Source organism: Tyto alba, unplaced genomic scaffold (genome assembly GCF_018691265.1).
Source record: "Tyto alba isolate M040663 unplaced genomic scaffold, T.alba_DEE_v4.0 Super-Scaffold_40, whole genome shotgun sequence".
Classification (NCBI taxonomy): Eukaryota; Metazoa; Chordata; class Aves; order Strigiformes; family Tytonidae; genus Tyto; species Tyto alba.
The window spans coordinates 21,273,384-21,297,779 of record NW_024881316.1 but is presented as its reverse complement, the minus strand read 5'-3'; the positions used below and the strand labels follow the sequence as shown (position 1 = coordinate 21,297,779).

At 37.3% G+C, this 24,396-nt stretch overlaps 1 protein-coding gene across 1 annotated transcript in view; it reads right to left on the bottom strand.

The window, feature by feature from the left end:
- Nucleotides 1-24,396, bottom strand: part of EYS (eyes shut homolog) — a 1,055,438-nt gene that overhangs the window by 619,237 nt on the left and 411,805 nt on the right. Inside the window, exons 21-22 of the mRNA XM_033002767.2 lie at nt 15,555-15,752; nt 10,667-10,788 (exon numbers count right to left, since the gene is read on the bottom strand). Coding sequence (XP_032858658.1) covers nt 10,667-10,788; nt 15,555-15,752 — 320 coding nt within the window. The remainder of the gene's footprint in view (nt 1-10,666; nt 10,789-15,554; nt 15,753-24,396) is intronic.

Genomic DNA, 24,396 nt, shown 5'->3' with positions numbered 1-24,396 from the left:
TTAAATCTTAGAATTTTTTCTCCTTTGATACTCTACTTATGAAGAAGAAAATCCATGGACAATATTCTGGAATTTTTTTTTTTATTTCCATAAATAAGGTAAAATATTTGCTTGGCAAGGGGTAATATACAGCAAATGTCTGCCACTACACAAAATCTGACCCTAGAATTAGAATATACTTGGCTGGTAGAGCTCTGAAGTCAACAACAATTTTTCTGTCAGATACAGTGGGAGCAGAGCAAAGCCAAAGCTAGGTGCTTTTCAGAAACTACTGCAAATATATGTAACATCTGCTCATATTAAAAAGTCAAAAACATCTACTATATGGATGACAGAAAATGGTTTCCTTACCAAAAGCCATCTATGTAATGATTTGGATCCATTATGGTTATTTTGTATAAAAATGTATGCTTAAAGTAAAATGTAGGAGTCACATACAGTCAAAACTTAGGAAATGTCAGAGTTAAGTTTTGTTAATGATTCATTAGATTTAGCCCTTTTCCACCTAAATACTGTGAAAGACTCTTTACCTACACAGATTGCATATTCTTCCATCATTTCATTGAGTACATAATAGAGCATGAAGAAACTGGTCTACTTTAGAGATGCAGTAAAGGGAAATAGGTTTGTTTCTGTTCACTTAGAGTAAAGAAGAAATCCAGAAAAGAGTTAGTTTTATGGTTTCAGTTGAATGTTGCCCTAAAGAAATTAAAATAAAACATATTTTAGCTGAAGTTGGTTTAGGCTAACAAGTATCTTTTTATAGGGACAAATTAATTCCTCCTTTTCTTTCTTTCCGAATTTTCAGCTTAAGGTGTGATTTTCAGAAAAGCTGAACATTCAATACCTGCAACTGAAGCCAATAGGAACTGTGTTTTAAATTAAAAAGTAAATATTTCCAAGATGCTTACCTTGTTTGATGATAAAGGTCACAAAAATACATCATGAGAAAGTTAGCAATGCAGTTCTCAGAACAAGGTATAGATGTTTAAAAATTTCTACCCAGAATCATCTGGCTTGACTTTAGAGAAAATGACTTTTCACAATAAAAACTGAGTTCTGAAATTACAGTCTGAGAGCTCCTTTTCAGTAATTGTCCTGGTGCTCAGACTTATTCCACAGTAAATGGATTAGTTCATCATCCTTTTACTGAAAAATAAATTTAATCTTAATTCTTGCATGCTGTATGGTAAAAAAATATACATGTGCAGTTTTCAAAGACTGATTGATGACCTATAAATTTCACCATTTAACTTATTTCAGAGTAATTTCCTTGTGGACCCATGCCCTTCTGTGACCTTCTGCTCTATAAATCTACTAAATACACTCCATTTACTGTATCCACTTCTCTGAAGTTAAATCCTCTTGTGTAGAATTCTCTTCTTTATGAGGCAGTGAAGACTCTCTAGTCCTAGGTTGCTGTAACACCTTTGTCAGTCTTTTAACGTTTTCAATGTTACAATCACTTCACAGATTACCTCAAACAAAATGTTAGGCTCTATATCATGCAAAACCAAAAATTAGGGTTATGCTTTCCACAAACAGGCCACAGTTCTCCAGCCTGTTCCTTATGTTCTTCACTTCCATCCCTGCTGTCACTTATTTTCTCTGTCCGGCCTCCTTGCTGTTAGCAGAATTTACAGCACACCATCTGGGACCACCTTCCTGTATCTTTATCACATTGATTTGCCATCTGTTCACAAGTCTCATTGGAAAGCTGATCTTTAACTTCCTCTTAATCTCCCTTTCTTCCACTTTGTAACAGTTTTATTCAGTCCTGCAGATTATTTCAAGTTCCGTTTATGAAAAAGACAATAGAAGGCTTTCACTCCTATGGTATTTATTGACATTGTTGGTTAAAGCTAAGAATTTTCATATCTGTCTGCAATTTCTTCCAGAAAATCAAATTAAAGCATTTAAAAGTAGTGTAATAAATAAAACAAATAAATGGAAAGTTGAAGCTTATTTGCTGACTTCAACTTTCAATTAGGTGAGTAAGGCATAAGACATTATAATCACTTTATCAAGCAATGTATAATTCCACAGATCAATATTAAGGACATTATCCTAAGTCAGTAAATCAATAGTTAATTTTGTTCATTCCAATGTCTTTGACTCAACTGGACTTATTAGAACATAAAGGAGTACACTGCATAATGACTAATTTTTCAGTCTGTGTACTGCTATATCCGCTAGTTCTGTAGTACAAGGCAAATGAGGGAGTTATTTCACTAGATCTTCTTCAAAAACTTTTATTAAAGGACTATGAAGACACTGTTAAATTTTTTAACTAAATGTAGGTGGAAGATGAATTATATCAGGGATGGCAAGTCAAATCTTCAGGGCAGCACAGTGAGTTGCATTAGCAGTAGTACTTTACAGAAGTACTGCTGTGTTTGGTAGTTTCTTAAGTGAACTCCAGCTGCTGTATAGTTCTTTTCTGGGAAGTGTAATTGGTAATCTGAAACTGATTTGTCAAACAGCACATTCAAAATTTCATCACAGGGATTCTCTCATTGAAGTCAATGTATAAGTTTAAGTCACATACAATTCAACTTGAATTTATGTGACCTGGGAAGTTAAGAGCTTATTGCTTGTCATGCTGTATGCCATTCATGGTATGTGGTCTGACCTTTAGTTAAACCAAGGTACTGTTTCAGACCAATATCAGTGGCAGAGATTGTTTGCTTTATTGAGACCTTAGAGAATTTCCATTCCCACAGAAATCTGGAAATTTTCATTGATGCAGGCTTATCTAGTTGCTATTCTCAGTTCAAGTATCAGGCCACCTGCTATTATCAGCTAGGAGGAAGAGCCTCCTTGTCCTAGTTTCACCTGGGATAGAGTTAATTTTTTTCCTAGTAGCTGGTACAGTATTATGTTTTGGATTTCGGATGAGAATAATGTTGATAACACAGTGATGTTTTAGTTGTTGCTGAGCAGTGCTTACACCAAGTCAAGGACTTTTCAGTTTCTCATGCTGTTCTGCCAGCAAGAGGCTGGGAGTGTGTCCTGACCTGGAAAAGTCGGGTCAGGGGAGATTTGTTGTTATTCCCAGAGTGAGATTAAGACCAAATGAGGTCAAATGCCATAAAGAAAAGAAGTTTAGTAGTTACATCAATATTCACGTAGACGCAAGAAAGAGAGATAGAGCGAGAAAAGGAAGAGGAAAAAAAAAAAAGGAAAGTAAAGATGCAATAGATACCACCATGGAGCTGTGGCATCCTGTCAGTCCGAATTGACTTCACGTCAGGTGGGGAATTCCATTTGATGCTGGTCGTCACGGCTCATATATTGAGGTGTCGTCGCTCCTCCCAAGGATTGATTGGCATATCCTAAAAACTGTCTTGTTTGCCCTCACCCATCACTCAGTGATGGTGCACATGCCCAATGCCGTCTCCATGCAGAGGCGTGTTTCAGGGTCTTTTTTCTGTCCCCAGGTCTGGGCACATGTGCAAGGGTAAGGTTATCCATATGCATAGGCTTTCTGGGAAAGGTTTGAGGATTTCCAAGAAATCATTTACATGCTCTATAAAATGTGGTGGTGGTCCTAGGGTATCCTTCGGTGGTCAACTGATGAAGGCTCAGCCTCTTCCTCTTGATTGAATGTTTGACTTTAATTGGATTTGCATCCTCAAGTGGTTCAAACTGGTCTAACAAGATTGAAGCAAGCTCAGGTTCTCTCTATCTTATCTCCAAGGTTGTCCTGCTTCCTTTATCTTCAAGGATGTATTGTTCTTTTTAGTGTTATGGATGTCTGGGCTTATGGGAGTGTAGCAGTTCCTGTGACTATGTTTTCTAAAGCATTAGTTGTGGGGTGCTCTAATAATGCTGAGGCAGACATCTCTTGGTGGTTTCGACACAGTCCAGCAATGTTGAGACAGACATTCATTGATATAAACGTCTTTTAGACACAGTCCTTGTTACAGGGTGCACAAGATGCTGGGAGGCAACACAGCCAGGAGAGCTGAACCAAACTGGCCAAAGGGATATTCCATACCACGTTAAGTCATGCTCAGCATATAAAGTAGGGGCAAAGCTGGTCGGTGGGCCCCTGATCAGGAACAGGCTGGGCATCGGTCAGTGCTGAGCAATTGCTTTGCATTTGCATCATTTGTTTTTCTTGGGTTTTATTTCTCTTTTTGTTATTTTCCTTTTGATCATCATTATTTTATTATTATTATTATTATTGTTATTATTATATTTCAATTACTAAACTGTTCTTATCTCAACCCACAGGTTTTCTTACTTTTACTCTTCTGATTCTCTCCCTCATCCCACTGCAGGGAGAAGTTGGTGGGGATGGGTTGGGGAGTGAGTAAGTGGCTGTGTGGTACTTCTTTGTCAGCTGGGATTAAACCACAGCAGTCCTAAAGCTCAGTTACTTTATCATGCCTTGAACATCTCTCAAAGTTCTAAAATAAATTATAAGTTTTGGAGATGAATCTTTTTCTTCTCCCTATTTAGCAGAAAGTATAGGAGATTCTGTTTTAAATGGAAATTAAAGGTGGATGAAACATCTAGGAAATTATTTTAGGTTAGTCCAAAGACCTGAATAATTTTTTTTTGGTAACATAAACTGTTAACAGCTACTGCTTTGTACCTTAGTTCTCAATGCCAGGGTTTCTTCCAATTATTTTTCCTTTCACAAATTATATAATGAGCTAACCTACTTGTGGATTATGCTCTTGAAATACAATTAATGAAATAAACCTCCTGTCTGTCAACTCTGAATATTTCTTCTGGAAAAAAAAAAAAAAAAAGTATTGTCTCTCTATCCTTCACATAAACCTTCCCTACAACCCAAAATGTAAGTTCTTAAAAGACCTCAGTTACTGAATTTCACCTTGAGTTCTTTTTTTCTGCTGCAACTTTCAAAACAGAAACAGAAGAAGTAATTATTGCTTCTTTGGGTTCAAATTGACATTATCTTCTATTATTGTATCAGAAAGCTCATTTCCATAACATTACATTTCATTGAAAGGAAAGTAATTGTGTTTTAAATCAAGTAGTGTTAGAGAGTTAACCATAAGAAGTATATCGGATCGCAATAAAAGCACTATTACAGAACTATAAGAAACATCTATTACAATTTGCTACATGGATATCTGTAGGAGGACCGCTGGGAAGGATATCCATGTACACTAAAATGACAGGATTTGCTTTATATTTTGACATACAGAAAAATACAAGCAAAAGCTGAAGTTGGAGCTACTGTGAAGCTACTATTACTATTTATTTTTTAAAGTGTAAATACTCCAAAATAACATTTTATGTTATACAGAGTATATGCTCCAGATGATCTTATCAAAATGATTAGGCACAACATAACAACTTTATACAGTACTTCGAATTAATTATTTTAACTTTTTTTAGAAGACATTTCAAATTATTCTGAGTAAACTCTGCCTTACCATAAGCATAACCAGAAGCTAATATTCCTTTTTTTTTTCACTTACTGTTTATTAGCTTATTCAGTAAAATATTTTACTGTTTATATCTTTCAGTTTTATTCTATTTTTATTCAGTACTTATGCAGTGAATGCAGAAAATTTCACCCCTTTTCCTCAGTTACTGAGGATTACACCTCTTTCTTTCTTAGTGACAACACTACAGCCTTTTAACTGTTCTCATACTTCTCTCATTCTATTATTTTGATCTATCAGTTTGACTGACCAATTGAAGTATTTCTACATGCACATAAATATGAGATTTCACACTGTTTTACACAGGACTGGCCAAATATTTCTTACTACTGTGAAAATAAAATCATTTAAACCGTAATCAGGATTGTTTCAAAATTAACCAAAAAATAAAAAAAACCCAAGAGTTAAGAAGGGCAACAACTAGTGTCAGACTAACCTTCCCAGCATCAATCTCTTTTACCAATATCTTAAATTTTTTATAATCAGGCTACAAAACAAGATGATGGTTCTGGTTGAGCTGACCAATGATTGAGAATATATAGGATAGGCATCTTTGCTAATAGTACTAGAAGTATTACCAACTTTTAATTTTTGCTGGCCTAGGTGACCTAATAAAGCAAGTGTCTACTGTAATTAGTTCCTCTTACTCATATCTCAGATTAATTGAAATTGGTAAAATTACGTCTTCTTCCATGACACTTCTATAGAAAAGCACTTTATGATTTGTCAGATATTGTTTAAGATAGATGGGAGTTAATAGGTTGGTAAGATGACTTCTCTATTTTTTTTTTTTAAAATGATCTGTTAATTCTGTATGTCTCATTGTCACTACTTAACATTCTATTTCCTTAACATCACATGTGACTAATGTAACGCCCAGCCATCTCACTCTATGAACAAATTTGGGAGCTGAATAAACAATAGATGTCCCAAATTTTATCTGAGCAATTCAGATGTAGTGGTTTTTGAGTCCTCATTTATAAAATGCCCTTATATTTTGGCATACAGTCTTGGAGGACTGCACTCTTAGAAACTTGAGAGTACAATTTCTGTGTTCCCACTTATCTCTGCAATTACATAAGCAAAACACTTTGTGGTTTTATCATTCCTGATGATGCTCACTATGTGTCTTACATTAACATTGGGAATACTTCTTGGGTGGGAATTCTATGGTATTAAGATTTTTTATCATAGAGAAACTTTCAAATTCTGAATATGTCACCCAGAAAGAAAGATTAATCCCCTATGGTGTAATAGTATAGGTTAGAGTCATTTGGAAGCTTTGGTTGTGTCAGAATGAAGGGGACCACATCCCTGGTGGGACTGGCAAATATAAACATCTTACATAGATATTGTACAGACAGATTTTACAAACCATACTTTTTAAAACATCATGAGCTGCATCGTAAAAACAGCTTTTGTGATTTCCTGCTGTCAAGTTTAACCAGCCACCTTTTGTAGAACTCTGTTCTGTTGGAGGTCTTGTTGTTAATTTTCTTCATAGCAGCCCATATGGTGCTATGTTTTGGATTTGTGACCACAACAGTGTTGATAAGACACCAACATTTTAGCCATTGCTGAACAGTGCTTACATAGCACCAAGGCCTTTTATTTTTCCCACTCTGACCCCTCAGTGAGTAGGCTGGGGATGCACAAGAAGCTAGGAGGGGACACATCCAGGACAGTTGACCCAAACTAATCAGAGATATTCCATGCAATGTAATATCATGCTCAGTAATAAAAATGGAGGGGGTGTGGCTTTTGGGAAGATGACCATTGACTACATTATCAACACCACAGAGAAAGAATATGTATTGCCAATGCCATTCTGGCAATGCTAATTGTCTCACTCTGACCTAGAAAATGCATCAAAGGTATTTGAATTGTTGGACTGCAGAATGGAATTTTTATTAGCATAGGGGTAGCCAATTAATCATTCCTGAGCCACCAGAGGGTCTAATACGACTGACACTGTTTTGTGCTGGTGTATAACAGCTCTTGTTTGACTGGTATTCTCAGTTGCAGTAGAAAATCAGAGCTTCCTTAAGCTGAAGTAGTTCTGCCATTCAATTGTGTACTTCACCTATCCTGATCTCATCCCACGGTCCAATTGCTTAATGCCACCTACTGCCTGGAGAGTCAAGGTAAAGGGTGTGAAGTATATGTTGCAGTCAGATTGTATATTGGAATTCTTTCTCACATTAAGATCTTTGGTCCTTAACTTGTATAATAAGTCTACTGTAATATAGCTTTGGTAAAAAGTTGTATTTGATGGAGAAATTGTGAAACTTGTGAGATCTCCATCTATTTTTAAGTCTTCCTTGATTATGCCTCAGTTGCTTCCCATCTCCCAGTTTATTACCTTTTAGAGGAGGAGGAGGAGGAGACACTTTAAATGTTAAAAATTAATTCCCTAGGGGATTGTTATCTCAATCTCTCTTTTTTTTTTTCTTTTTTTTTTTTTTTTTAGTTGCTTTGCCTGAAGAAGAAGAGGGAATGGGTCTTATTCCATTTTTATGAATACATGTTAAATCATTAATCCTCTTTGCACCCATCACTAAGGAATATTAATGTATAAAATGACATCATTTGATGTGGAAAAAAAAATCGGTACTCTTTGATAGTGAATACAATAAGAAGGATATTATATGTGGAATAATATAGTCACATATAAACTAAATAACGCAATCACTCAGCAAGCGACTTTTATGTCCCTTTCTGGATTCACCTTAGAAGGTGATCCACATTAAAGTTATTTCAGAAACTTATATCAGAAATTTTTGTTTAAGTAAATATACTATAGAGAAGAATAGAGAAGGAGAAAGTATAAATATTGAATAGCAATTCCCTATTTCTTGTCTTAAAAATTTGGTGATACTAATTTTTCAGTTTAGCTGAGCCTATTCTGTATTCATTTTCCTCTTTTTTTTGAGCACAAAATTATGTTACTATCAAAAATTCCAAAGACCAGTCTTCTAATTAAGAAAATAATGAAAATTTTTTATCTGTGCATTAACTAACAAAAATTAACACTTTAGTATGAATGCTTACAGTAATGTTGACAACACAGGTGAACTACATTGAGAAAGTCATTAAGGTCTGAAAATGATCAAATCCAAGGTCTGAAATTACACCTTTCCCTTCAGTTTCTATAGTATTTATTGACTTCACTTAGTAACCAAATCCTCATAGTTTAGATTTTTTTAATGTCAGGCTTTCTCTGAAACAGTGAGTCTGCACAGATCTCACTGATTTGCTGTGTCAAAGCCCATTTGAAACAAAATGGCATAGGTCTGTGACAAAGAAGATGAGAAATGTATAGGTACTGCAGAATGAAAATAAGCAGGAATCAAGAAAACAGAAGCCAGAAAGAATATGAAGAAAATTCTAAAACTCTTTTAAAAATTTCAGTGAGATACCATTTTTTGTCAGGTTTAATTTTGCCCAAAGTAAAAAATCCCCCTGGATTAATATTACAAATCATTTAGTGAATCTTAGCAGACATTCTTGATGGAATGATATGTTTATTTCATGAAGAACCCATTATTTTGTCTATTTCTGATATTTTTTGAGAAGAGTGTTGTTTAAACTTTTGCATATATAACTCCATTTTATCAGTCTCAGCTAAAGCAACAGCTGTAGTTAGGAATGATACCTGGAATATCTATATATACAACACAACCTCATGAAAAATAGGACAGTACAAGCCTTGTAAGCATAAATTTTTTTTTCTGAAATGCTTTCTAACCCGGTTTTAAGATGGCAGTATGCATCCAGTATGAGAATTTGAAATATTAATTGCAATCTATTGGTAAAAAAAATACTCATTTGCAATAGCATCCAAAGACAAAAACAAAAGTGTCACAAGCTCTGTGGTCTCCATATCAAGCATTTAATTTTGTCCAAGCTGTTTACCAGTTCTTGAAGCATATTTACGAAAAAATATGTACAATACTTAAGGTGTTCTAACTGTGAAAAGAAGAAACAGCTCTGGAAATCAGAGGAGAGAATTTGAGAAAATTCACTTGAAGCATGTAACTTCTGTTCAAGTTTAGAAAATAGTGATAGATGCAGGTTACCAACAGGATTTGTCAGAAAGAATTGTAGTTTCTTTATGTATGAACTAATAAAAAAACAAACAAACAAAAAAAAGAAAAACAACATAAAAACAAACAAACAAAACCCCAGAAACCTACACACTCCTCACACACACACAAATCTAGGATGGCATTCAGCCACCTAAACATGGGTTCTGCTTCAGCAGTAATGCAACCTGGTTATACAGTCAGTGATGCCTACATGGTTGTTCAGTTCACCCAAAGTGGACATCTACAAGATGGGCAGCTGAATCACACTCTGGATTGTGTTGACTGCATCAGCAATGATTCTAACATCTTTGGTGGGTTCTCAGCTGCTTAGCTCATACCATATATAGACACCTACTTTTAGGTAACTTAATCTGAATTCTATACCTTGCTTTAGCATTTTATTAGTTTAATTTTCACAAATGTGCTGAGAGAAACTAGAAGAAGGAAGAAAATCTGACCTTCCTTCCATTTTTTTTAACCACCTCCAAAACCTCTGACAGTCTGAATGTTTCTCAAGGACAATATTCATACTGCATAGTCTTAGTGTCCCTATTGAGTACACTGAAAACAAATTAGTTCCTGACAGATTCCTGAAGAGAGTGACACAGAACATGGGCCACCTATGGTGCCAAATTATATATAATGTGAATGTCTTCTCCTTTCATCCCATGAAGGAATCAGTTGATAGAATGTTTTTATTTCTGAGAAGAAATAAGCTATTTTTAACACTTTTCATGTTTCAGGAAGTAACATAGCTGAAGAATTTTGAAAGTAAGTGCTGAAGAAGTTAAAGTAAAGCCATTCTGGGGATACTTTTCAAACCTCTTGAAGCCAATGTCATCAGTATAAATTAATATTCCTGTCATGTACAATTAGGCCATAAACACACCCAGTTGAAAATAATCTGCTCCTTTTGAATTCCCCAAACAACCATGTTGACTCAATAAACACCTTTAAATGATAAAAACATTCTTCTTTCCCACTACCTGTATCATCACAAGTAAACAAAAAAACAGTGTCTGGAAAGCACGATTAAAAAACTCTTGGCAGGAATATAGATTAAGTGGAGGATTAGAACTCACAATACTATTGCTTTAGATTTCAGGAAGAGAATTTAACAATAATTTTAATTTAAAAATATTCTCTACTAACCAGATGTAGATCAAGACATGTAGAATTGTGTTCACAAGCATTGATTATGCAGTCATCAATGTCCTGGTCACATTTTAGCCCTGCATATCCTGGGTTGCACAAACAATAGAAGCCATCGACAACTGTAACAGAGAGAGTATTTTAGTATTTAGAGTATTTTAGAATAACAACTGAATGTAGTAAAATTAAGTAAGTTACAGTTATGACTACTATCTGGAAATTATTTGGACTGGCTTTACCTAAAAGGTGTGGACATGTTAAAAAATTGAAATAAATCAAATACAGTATCTCAAAACATCTTTCAAATATGAAAGCAGATCCATGTACTGCATTTTACTTACACAAATAAAATATTTTGACATAAGAATTATAAATCAATGACCCATTACTTGCTTCTGAAAAAGTGATGGCATCTTATAAGGTAATGAGTAATATTCCATCACAAAACTTTACACAAAGTACATAAGATTTTATCTTTGATATTGTGCCCAAATGAGATGGGCCAGTTAAACATTGGTTTGTTGTTTTTTTTTGTTTTGTTTTGTTTTGTTTTGTTTTGTTTTTTTGTTTGCTTGTTTGTTGTTGTTGTTGTTGTTGTTGTTTGTTTTTTTTGTGTGTGTTTTTTTTGTTGGTTTTTTTTTTTTTTTTTTTTTGGTAAGGAATGTTTTATATTATACTACTATATTAAAGGAAAACTGGCTTGAGTTGAATTTAACAGCTCAATTTATGATGTATTTGCATGTTTCATTTTAATCCTAACAAGCTAATGATAAGAATCCTCTCCTTTTTTCTTCATTAATGATTTAAAAAGAGATGAATCTTTAGAGTCCTATGTTCATATAAGGAGCTCGTGACAGCAATAATTGCACTTCATGCAGACATGCATTTATTCTAACCTCAGAGAAGTCCCTGGATTCTTCATTATCACTGAGATTTACCATGGAATCTATTCTGCCATTGTGCCTTTACATGAAACTACTATTGTATTAATTAAATGCTTTAAGTCCTTCAGAGCAGGATCGGTATTCATCTGCTAAGAGCTTCTTAGCTTCCTCAGGATTCTAGCTTTCTGCATCCAGTGCACATAGTGCAAAGGAATTGAGATGTCCACAAAATACAAATCAAGTCCAGAGGCACAACAAAGACAAGCTGTTCACCAAAAGCTCTGGCATTTTGTGACCATGAAGAAATTTACTGCAGCTCATCTAAATTCCAATTCAAAACTATCTTTGAATGAATGTAGAGTACACAGGAAACAAATGTAAACTTGTTAGGAAATAGCCTTTACCAGATAATATATGAAGTCACTCACCTTATTCCCATATATGATAAGATAGTATTTTTAAAGCTTATTGAAACTGAGGTTGTTTTTTTTTTTTTTTTTTTTTTTTTCTGTTTCTGTTTTGTTTTGTTTTGTTTTGTTTTTAACTAGGAGATTCTTAGGCAATGATATATTTAATAATTTGGGGTCACTTCTTTAAGATCTCATTTGAAAATAGCAAATTGATTAGATCTTCTGCAAATTTGTATAAAATTGTTGAATTTCAAGGAAATTCTTGAGTCATAATTCGAATTTTAAAAGGCATGTGGGGAAACAGGAAAGAGATATAACAAAAGACAAACACACTTTCTCGGTGCTTAAAGTGTGGAACCTATGAGGAAAAGTAGAATCAACTGGTCTTGCTTTGTATTAGTCCCTTCAGGAAAGGATTAATAGTTAGAGGGCTCTATAACTGTAACTTCAAGGCAGTCACACAAATGACAGAATTGAATTCCTCTTAGTATTGTTAGATGATATAATCATAGAATTATAGAATCATTTAAGCTGGAAAAGATCTTTAAGATCATTGAGCCCAATTGTTAACCTAGCACTGTCAAGTCCACCACTAAACCATGTCTCTAGGCAAAATATCTGCATGCCTTTTAAATACCTCCAAGAATGGTGACTCAACCACTTCCCTGGGCAGCCTGTTCCAATACTTGACAACCCTTTCTGAAACAAATTTTTCCTAACATCCAATCAAAACTTCCCCTGCAGCATCTTGAGGCCATATTCTCTTGTCCTATCACTTAATACTTGGGAGAATAGATCAACACCCACCTTACTAAAACATCCTTTCAGGTAGTTGTAGAGAACAACAAGGTCTCCTCTGATCCTCCTCTTCTCCAGGTTAAACAACCCCAGTTCCCTCAGCAGCTCCTCTTAAGACTTGTGTTCTAGACACTACACCAGCTTTGTTGACCTTCTTCGGACATGCTGCAGCACCTCAACGTTTTTTCTTGTATTGAGGAGCCCAAAACTGAACACAGTATTCAAGGTGTGGTCTCACCACTGCTGAGTACAGGGGCATGGTCACTTAACCAGTCCTGCTGGCCACACTACTTCTGGTACAAGTCAGGATGTTATTGGCCTTCTTGGTCACTGGACACACTGCTGGCTCATATTTAACTGATTGTCAACCAACACCACCATGTCCCTTTCTATAGGCAGCTTTCCAGCCACTTTTCCCAAAACCTGTAGTGTTGCATGGGGTTCTTGTGACCCAAGTGCAGGACTCCACTGAGCCTTGTTGAACCTCATACAATTGGCCTCAGACAACTGATGCAGTCTGTCCAAATCCCTCTGTAGAGCCTTCCTACCTTCAAGCAGGTCAACACTCCTGCCCAACTTGGTGTCATCTACAAACTTACTGAGGGTGCACTTGATCCCCTTGTCCATATAATTGATAAAGATATTAAATAGAACTTCCCCCAATACTGAGCGCTGGGGAACAACACTTGTGACTGGCCACCAGCTGGATTTAACTCCATTCAGCACAACTCTTTGGGCCTGGTCATCCAGATAGTTTTTTACACAGCAAAGAGTATGCCTGTCCAAGCCACGAGCAGCCAGTTTCTCCAGGGAAATACTATGGAAAATGGTGTCAAAGGATTTACTAAATTCTAAGTATACAACATCCACAGCCTATCCCTCATCTCCTAAGTGTGTCACCTTGTCATAGAAGGAGATCAGGTTAGGCAAGCATGACCTGTCTTTTATAAATCCATGCTGACTGTGCCTTATCATCTTGTCCTGTACATGCCATGTAATGATACTTAAAATGATCTGCTCCATAACCTTCCTTGGCACAGATGTCAGACTGACAGGATTGTAATTCCCCAGATCCTTCTTCTGGCCCTATTTGTAGATAGGCATCACATCTGTTAACTTCCAGCCAACTGGGACCTCCCTGGTTATCCAGGATTGCTGAGAAATGATTGAAAGTGGCTTGGTGAGCACTTCTGTCAGTCCCCTCAGTACCCTTGGGTGGATCCCATCCAGCCCCATAGACCTGTGTGTGTCTAAGGGGTGTAGCAGGTTGCTAACCATGTTCCCCTTGGATTATGAGGGCTTCATTCTGCTCTCTGTCCCTGTCTTAGAGCTCAGTGGATTGAGTATCAACTGGTCTTGCTATTAAAGACTGAAGCAAAGGAGGCAAAGAAGGCATTGAGTACCTCATCCTTTTCCCCTCTTCTATGGTTCCCCCCACATCAAAAAAAGGATGGAGATTCTTCTTAGACCTCCTTTTGTTGCTACTGCATTCATAGAAACATTTTTTATTGTCCTTTACAGCAGTAGCCTGATTAAGTTCTAGCTGGGCTTTGGCCTTTCTATTTTTGTCTCTGCATAACCTCACAACATCCTTGTAGTCATTCTGAGTTGCCTGTCCCTTCTTCCAAAAGTCATAAACCCTTTTTTTCCTGAGTTCCAGCCAAAACTCTCTGTTCAGCCGGGCTGGTCTTCTTCACCAACAGCTCATCTTATGGCCCATAAGGATAGCCTGCTCTTGCATCTTTAGGATTTCCTTCTTGAAGAATGTCCAGCCTTCTTAGACTCCTTTACCCTTCGGGAATGCCTCCCAAAGGACTCTGTCAACCAGTCTCCTAAACAGGCCAAAGTCTAATAAAAGGTCATATAAAAATACTTTGACCTAAACAGACCAAAGTTTAAGAAGGGGCAATAGCCAAAAGTTACAGCTTATGTGATTCAGATGAGATTTGTGGGATGGGGAGGAACACTACAAGAGTAGTGCATCAGTGGAATAGGCTGTTCCAATGAGTATGTGGAATTTCTGTCCATCCTTAGAGGCTTTTAAAACTCATCTAGAGAAAGCCCTGACTGACCTGGTCTAGCACTGCTGATAATCCAGCTTCGTGCAGGTTGGACTACATGACCTCCAGATGTTGCTGTGCTTTCCATTATAAGATCCTCAAAAAAAATGCCACTTTCACTTCTTTTTACCAAGCACATAAAGTGTGTGATAGATGGTAATAGGCCCACAAAACTTTCCAGTAAGTGCTCCATACTACTGAAATTAGTCTGCCAATCCAGACAGAATATAGTAGAATAATTCATCATCAAGCTGCTTTTAAAACCTTTATCTATCAATGAAAGTATAAAATACATAGTTATGTGAGAGAAGATGCTTAATAATAAACAGATGTTCCATTTTGCATCAGTTTGATATTTAATACAATTTTCGGACTTGTTAGAATTATGACATATACTATCTAACTGCTCCACAAGCTCCTTTTCAGCACCTGAATATTCTCTCTTTGAATGCACAATGCAAAATGTGTTTGGCTAATTTAGGTATCAAAGGAGACAGTACAAATCTCATTAAAATTTCTCATTAACTGTAATTCTGACCCCTTGAACACACAAACCCCCATGCCAGGAGTTGAGGAATTTTGGCAAAAAATAATCCTCCTGGTACTGGCTGTGGAGCTTCAGACAAGCTAAATTTCAGTAAATTATCCACTCTTCTCCCCAGAGCAGCTCAGTAGCTACAGACGTTTCAACAGAAAGACTACTCTACATTAAAGTGAGTAACCAGACTGAACTCACTGTCATAGCAGTATCCATGGAGGCAAGGGTTAGAACTGCACTCATTGACATTGATCTCACAACGTGGACCTGCAAAGCCCTTCACACACTGGCACTGGAATCCAAGGGGAAAAACTTCCAAATTCATTTCTTCTATACATACAGCTCCATTCTCACAGGGATTGCTGGCCTCACAAGGCCTAAACTCACAGTTCAAACCTGAAAAGGAAAATGGCAAAGCTGTCAGCGTTTAACTAATGAACATATCCCTGCAGCTGCTGCCTATTATGATCTGTATTTTTCTTTATAGCCCTGGTTAAAATTGAGTTAGAAGGTCTCAGAGGTACATATACATATATAACCATGGAGAGACATATATTTGCTTTGTAGAATTACAAATAAAAAAAAGGTAATTTTATCTGTTTTGTTTATACAATGGCATTACATTTTAAAATCATAATAGTTATCTTTAACGTTGCTGTCCTGGGTTTGAGTGAGTGGTGGGGTTTTTTGCTATCAGGATAGGGGGCTATAGGGGTGTCCCCCTGTGAAAAACTTCTCAAAGCTCCCTCAGCTCCAAGTCAGCTCCACCTCTGCACCAAAACTGTGCCAATCAGCTGCGCCTCTACAATAATGTATTTAAGAAGGGATGTGGTGATGAGCAGTCGGACTTGTGAGGAGGAGTTGCTGCATCTGTGTGAACACCAAGGTCAGTGGAGGAATTGAATAAAAAAGGAGGGGGGATGTGTGCCGGAGCAGAGACTCCCCTGTATCTTGTGGTGAGACAGCAGGGTGCCCCACCACCACCCCCCATGAAGATCTACGGTGGAGCAGACATTGATTCGTGGCCTGTGGCTTCCACCTGGATGATCAAAGTGCTGAGCCCAAAGAAGGCCGGGGTCTTGTGGGAAAAGGCAGACCTCGCTGTTTTAGTTCAGCACTGAGAGGATTGCAGCATGCAGGGGTGTCCCACGCTGGAGCAGCTCTGGAAGGGCTGCAGCCCGTGGGAGGGACTCCAGTTGGAGAAAGTTGGTAACCCACAACACTGCTGCCTGTGGGAGGGACTCATGTTGGAGAAAGTTTATGGAGGACTGTCTCTTGTGAGAGGGGGACCACTATGGGGCAGGGGGGACAAGTTCCAGAAGCTCCCCCCCCCAAAGATGGAAGAAGCGGCAGCACTAACTGCACCCCCATTCCCTGCCCCCTGTGCCACTAGGGGGAGGAGGTAGAGATATGGGGATCAGAACTGAGCCCATGAAGAGGGGAGGTGTTGGGGGGAAGGTGTTCTCAAGATGCGGCAATGCTTCTCACTGTCCTACTGTTACATGTTGTTAGTGTCTGTAATAAATGTATGTTCTTTTTTTCTTCCCCTAACGAGTCTGCCTTTTGCTCATGACCATAATAGGTGTTCTATCTGTCCCAGTTCTATCTCGAACCCCAAGCCTGCCTCATCTGTCCCTTCTTGTCTCTGGAAGAGAAAGGGGAGAGTGTGACTGCGTTGTGTTTGACTGACAACCAGGTTCAAACTATGACAATTGCCCTCTAAAATGGCTCAAAAATTGTATTTAATAATAATTAATTAATTTTGGTTTGAAGCTTCCTGTTTTTTCTTCCTGATATGTCACAGCTACTGTATGAGCTGTTTATACATTAACCTGTAATACTGAACATGAATGAAATGCAAGTAACCTTGTATAATTGTTCTGCTGGCAATTTATGACTACACACAAATTATTTTACTGAAATTATGTATGTATTTAATAATGAGTGACTGGCTCCATTGTTCATAAAAATTCCATACAATAGAAAATCTCACAGTCCCTTTCTACTCTTTCCTAACAAACACTCTAGTATATAGCAGATTATGTACGTTTATCTGGGCTAAGCAAGGAACAGTGTGATGATCTTAGGTCGCAGACGCTGTCATCTAAATCTTTAATTTGCAATAAATAGAACACAAAAGATTAAAAGGCCCTTTAAAGTGAGTCTTAGTTTGTTAGAACATAAACAAGACTGATTCAAGTTTTTCAATAGTGAAACTTGAAATGATAGAGAGAGGAGAGATCAAATGGGGTTGGGTATGTAAAGCTGTCTCCCTTTCCCCTCAGTGTTGCTGAAAGCAAGTCTGTTCTTTCAGTCTTAGTTTCAGACAGAGCTCGGTGACTTTCAGGGCTGCAAAAAACTGCACAAGCTCCTCTGAGTTCCTTTGAAGCCCATCTGCCTTTCTGTGACTGCTGAGGCTGGGCTGTGTCTGTGCTATGTTTTTTTGGGGAGCTGCCAAGTATTTGCTGCACTCCAGGCCCTCTGCCCACTTCCTCAGTGCCCTTGCCCCAGCTCTAGTTGCCCAGACATTCCTTCCTGGAGCAGCTTCTCCGTGCCCCAACAATCTTCCTCAGACAGGCTGTAACCTTAACTCAGTGATGGGCAATGTAACACTACAACATAAAGCACATGGGTAATCATGTGGAAAAACAAATCCATACAGTTAGGCTGTGGTAGGTTGAACTTGGCTGGCTGACAGATGCCCACCCAACCACTCTCTCACTCTTCTTCAACAGGGCGGGTAGAGAAAATAAGAAAAAAATTTGTGGATCAAGATAAAGATAGGGACATCACTTAACTATTACCATGATGAGCAAAACAAACTCAACTTGAGGAAAATTGATCAAATTCATTGCCAGTTAAAAATAGAATAGAATGGTGAGAAACAAACACAAAACTAAGAACACCTTCCTCCATCCTCATCTTCATCCCAGGCTCAACTTCACTCTTTCACTCCAGACACCTTTACTTTCTCCCCACTCCTAAGCAGCACACGGGGATGGGGAATGGGTGTTGTGGTCAGTTCTGCCTGTCCTTCCTCCTCATAGTTTTCCCCTGCTCCAGTCCAGACCCCCCACAGGCCACAGTTCCTGCCACGAGCCTGTTCTACCATAGTCTTTCCAGATGCTGCAGGTGAATTTATGCTCTGGTGCTTGGAGCACCTCCTCCCACTCCTCCTTCTCTTACCTCGTTACTCCCAGGGCTGCTTCTCACTTTTTTTCCTCACTGCCTGTGTCACGGTTTTGCCCTTTCTTAAATATGTGTTCCCTCAAAGCACCACCACGGTGTCTGTGGGGCCGAGCCGTGCCCTGCAGTGGGTGGGTTGGAGCCGGTTGGAACCGTCTGTGTCCGGCACGGGGCAGCCCCGGCCTCCCCTCACAGAGGCCCCCGCAGCCCCGCTGCCAGACCCCAGGCACCTGCACCTGGTACACAAGGTAAGCCATGTTCCTGAGATAGATAATGGTACTGAGAATTTTAAATTTCTTTTCAGGCTCAAAATTTCAGTCAAGTATTCCTGACCAAGAATCAATCAGTGTTACAGGTCACCTAAAGTATATGGCAGCTTTGTTTGTAGACCCTTTGCTAACTAACAGAACTGTCAATTCATAAAGTTTTTTTGGATATAATTTTGGGGATACTGTATCAGTTAGGTGGTTAGCTTATTCTGGAGGAATATATTGAATATTTTATTATGGTTTCAGAAGAACAAGACATTAACTACAGCATAGTGGTTGAAAACAAGGAACCGTGACAATTAGTGCCATTCTGTGTTTTGTTCGAAAGCTTAAAATTCCTTAAATTTGCAGGTTATGGTGAAAGGATGAAAAACTCTTATTGGATAACTTCAATATTAAGGTGTCCATGAGACTGAATGTTATTTAACTTTAATTTGGGAAATGTACTCTTATATTTACTGAGAAATATTATCAGTAAAGTGATTTAGGCTCTGTTATAAAAGAGGACGGTCAGGAAGACAGTTATATGCTTGGTATTGGCTGCAGTCAGCTGAACCCACATATCTCTTGCTTTGCTTGTACTATCATAGACAAAATGTTGTTGGCCTGTTCCACATTAGTTGCTTTTTTTCTGTTTTGCTGTTAATCACATGGTAGCACACTGGCTATGAATAGGCTTTCCTCGAAACAGTCACTGTCCAAAAAGTTAGCAAGATTTTAGGTAAGCTGACTCCATACTATAAGATGGAGTCCTCTAAGGGCTGAATTCTTAAGGCTTCCAATAGCAAATGCAAAGAATAAGAACAGATCCGAGGTTCAAAAAACCCCAACAACCATTTGACCCGGGTAGTCATGCTGATAAAGGAGGAGAACAACGGCAAAAGTTGTTCCCTGTCTCTATGTTACCAGTGGTCTCTCCAGTGCAGGATAATCCTGCCATAGGCAGCTGACACTCTGAGTTCTGGAAATAATGAAATTACATAGCAAAATCAGCCATAAGGCATGCTGAGATTTTGCCCTGAAGTTTTCATCTTTATATCACAACAGCTTGACATGGGTGACAACCCTGCTGATTCCTAAAGTGGAGTTCACACTCACACTAATATGCTGAACACATGGCTCACAATTGCAAGTAGAACATTCAGATGATCCAGAATTGCAGTTTGTTTTTCTTCTGTGTTGATGGAAGAACCTTTAAACAGATTTGCCCATCCTCTTACATACCAACTGTTTGTGGGAGTAGACATTTCTGGTAGATAAAGCAAAATTCATGCCACAGTGCATCAGTTTTTCCCTAATGTAGTTTTCTTTTTCCATACTAGATACCACCACTTTTTGGATGAAAACATAACAGAATTTTTGTGAACAATTGGAAAATAAAGAGACAATAAGAAACAGTGAGGACATATGTCCTGGAGGCCACGGCTTTATATTATTTACAAATATTTGTCCAGTCTGCACAGTTCTGTCATATGAATTCTAATGATTTTTAAGTTCTTAATCTTGTGACAAAGTTTATGAGTTAACTGTACATTTCAGAAAAATATGTTTTTTAAACTCTTAGTATACTCTCAGACTTCTGGCTTCTATGTATGATTTTTATTTCAGACATTTTGCTCTGCTGATTCAATAACATATAGGGTTTCTTCTGTCTTTTTGTTCTACACTCTGTACATGAGTCTTTTTCCAGTTTCCTAAAGATGACTTCATAAGCTTTTCTGGATCAAGCTGTCTGTAGCAGACACCCACTACAATATTTCTTTAACTGGTTCCCTTTTCATCCTGCCCCACTGACTTGAGCACTGCATCTCCATCACCCACTCCATAGCAAAGCTCCATGCATTCAGGACACTGCTTTGCATGAAGTTCAGCCCAGCCTCCTCATCTTTCCTGCTTGTATTTCCAAAGAGCTTGCATCCATCCATTGCTGCATACCAATAATGTGAGCTATCTCACTGTGTGTGTTGATATTCCGATAGGAGGCTGTAGTTTTGAGAAACCACATTGACTTCTTAGTCCTTCTGTCTTTCCTATGGTGTGTACATTGTGTGCAGGCACTGGAGATGGGCCCCCAGTTGCACTCCAAGGTAATGTGATGTCTTTGCTGATCGTGCTTTCCCACAGGCAATTCTTTCCAGCTCCATGTACCTTTAATTCTCTTTAAGTTTTTCTCTGCATTCCCTGACTAGTGTAGTTTAAAACTCTTCACAGAGTTAGCAATCCTGTTGGCGAAGATGATCTCCCCTTCTCTTTTTGATTGATTCCGTCTTTTCCTGTCAGACCTCTTTGCTCAGAGGGCTCCGTGGTAACAAAAGGGAAAGTCTTACCTTTACAGCTAATCAGATATTAACTCCCAGGATGTTTCTATTCCTACAAGCAGTGCTGTGGAAAACTCTGGCTGGGCCCCAACAACCTTCACCATTGCCACTAGAGTTCACTAGTCACTTTTGATATGCTCAGGATCTCTGTTGGCAGTATCATTGATACTGGCATGGACAAACAGCAAAAGGTAGTAATCTGAGCATCAGACAAGCTTTGGCAGAAATTCCTGCATCCTGAATCCAGACATCTGACATTTAAATGAACCTCCTCAGAGATCAGATTTGGCCAACAGGTGGATGCCACTTTCCCTCAGAGAAAGGAGTCTTTATTGTCAACTATTGGTCCATTTTAGTGGTACTGGTGAGGATGTATGTGTCAGACTTGGACAACTTATATGCCTCTCTGGATGAAACTGACTCTTCCTCACCTGTTGTCATGGCCCAATACTTATCCCATAACTGAACTTCAGTAGGTGAAGAGAAAGTCTCCTTCAAGTTGTCAGAAATAATCCTGTAATCCTCTTCTAGCCTCCACAGTTGTAAAGACTCTGTCCCCCCATACCTGAGTGTATCCTCTGCCTATCCTTCCCCCCTCCTCTGATCCTACTGCTGTGGGTATCAGGCTTTTGTTCCTTTGGGGTCTCTACGGAAAAAATCTTCATCTTACATTTTGTCATCACAGATGTCATGTAGCCTGTTCTTCCTCCACAGCTCCTTCCCCTGGCAGCATGGCAACTCAATTAAGATGAATGTTTGTCTGGTAAGGAGCTCATACACCTTCTTCTCATTCTGTTTGACAAGTAGGAGCATGGATGTATAATTCTTCAGATTCTTGCTCAAGGTAGCTCCCCAAAAGGGTATGAATTTCAGTGAAATTTGTACTGATTTGAAATTATATCAAAACTGGTCCCTGACAAAAAAGACTTTTCCCCCCTCATTAAGGAATTAGGAGAAACATAAATTATTCCTTTTGCTCTAGCTATAGTTAAGCAAAACAGCATAAAGCAAAAAATATTTACATTGTCTTTACATTTATAAAGAATGGTAAATTAAAATCTGGTCATGAAGTTGATTACCTGGGTTAACAATCCTATTTACCAAACAAGGTCAAAACGTGGTATAATATTATTTGCTAGTAGTAATCTAAATAAGTTTTTTCAGTGCCTTCTTTCAAGCAACCTTCACCACTCTTTAAATAGAAATTCAATCTCTTTATTCTCTCACCCAGCTTTTCTGCATATCACTGCATGGAAAGTCTTTTTTGGCTACTGGTAGAAATGACAAAAATTTCATTCATATTCAAACTGGAAGATTGAGAAAACAAAATTACAAGAAAAAAATAAGACTGTCTCCCACCCACTCAGTCCCTTTTCTTGAAGAAATTAATTTTTAACCATCAGTGTTGAGAATTAATAATTTAAAAGACCAGTCCCTCACTCAGAGGATCACAACTATTTATATTATTTTAGTACAATTCTTAAAATTATTATTACATAATTGATTAATAATGCTAATCAATATAAGTAGCAAGAAAACAATAAAAGAAAGTTGTCTGATTTAAAGTAGATTTTTTTTTTTTTTTTGAAAAATGCATTTCCACACAATGATTAAGGTTGGATAGTAATAGGCAATGGTGGTTACATGTTAGTGCAATGAATGCACTACTACTGTAGCTCTTATATCAGCATTTTTTTACAAAGCTGCAAATGTATGATTAAAGCTATTTGGATAAATCAAGCAGAAAAGAGACTATAATAGAAAAAATTATTTATTAAAGTAGATTAATGAGAATACAGAATTGATGTTTTCTGCATTTTCTCTTTTTTGTAAAAAATTTGTTAGAGAAATTCTGTGCAAATATATAATTCTTAAATGTTTAACTGTAGCTGATTAATTTGATTACGACTATTTTTTACAAAGTATAGGAAAGTTATAACTTAATCTGGTAAATTTCTGAAATAATAGGTATGTAATTGTTGACAGAAAGGAATGGTGTGCCAGGGAAAGAGTTTACAAACTGTCTTCTGCCACTGACATATCAGTATTTTTAAATTGGCCATCACAGAATAAAAATGTAATATTCACTAATGATAGTTGTCTGACAAAAAAGAAAAAGTATGCTTAGCAGATCAAATGTGAAAGACTCAAACACAGAAGTTAATTAATAAATTCAGCACATCTTTCCAACAATGCTTATTTCCGTTAGACAAGTTTAACCTTTTTGCTTGTTTAATTATTGGCTATATTTTATTGATTACAAGAATATATGCCTTCACTAAACAATTAAAAGCCTCTCTATTAGAATAAACCTGAACAAACCCCAAAAGAATATGCACAAGTGATTAAATTACACAGTCAGTTGAAGGACAATTTCCTTCAAACATTAACAAAAATTAAATATTATACTTCTCTCTATATATAGAGACATATATACTCAAGGCATATACTATGTTTCTCTATTAGCATACAATGTACATCAAATAATGAATAATTTATTTCAAAAATCATCTTTTTGTTTGTTTAGATATAAGAAGCATATTGTATATTCAGAAATGTTATTCTGCTAATATTAATCTGTTCTCTTTTCTACTGTGTTTACTTATAAAACTTCTACAGTAGAAAAAATATAAATGAACAATGAAAATAGATTTTTTTTTTCAGAAAAAACTGTTCTGTTAAGGTTATTATTAAAAGTCAAAAGCATAATTTATAAAAAAGACATAGAAAATTAATTAGTTGAGATAAATTTTAATTTCTTTATGCAAAACTATTGACATTTGTTTTATTTGCTCAGCATAAATCTGTACATTAAATATTTTGCTGTGTACTACAGAATTCTCTTATAATCAGAAATGACATCTCTTCCATGTTGTTATTCTTTTTGGAAAATAATTTAATAAAAAAAACATTTACTACTAACATTTTAAGGAATTAAATCTGACAACAGCTTTCAAAGTCAGCAGTTTTCCATAAAAGTACTGACTGAATCAATGACAAAATATATCTGATTGCAAACTACTAGCATGATTACGACAATACATTGAAAATAAACTATTTATAGCTAGTACCAGAATAGCAAGTGTGTCATTTGGATGGCGACTTCCTAAATAATACCAGTTAGTCTGGTACCAGTGTTAAATATGTGCTCATGAGGACAGAAAGCTCTCAAGACAGACCAAGTGACGTCATTACCATGTGGTCCATGTGGGGGTTTGGACAAGAGAGGAAGAACCAACCAGGTAGCAGCACCTAACCTTGGGCACC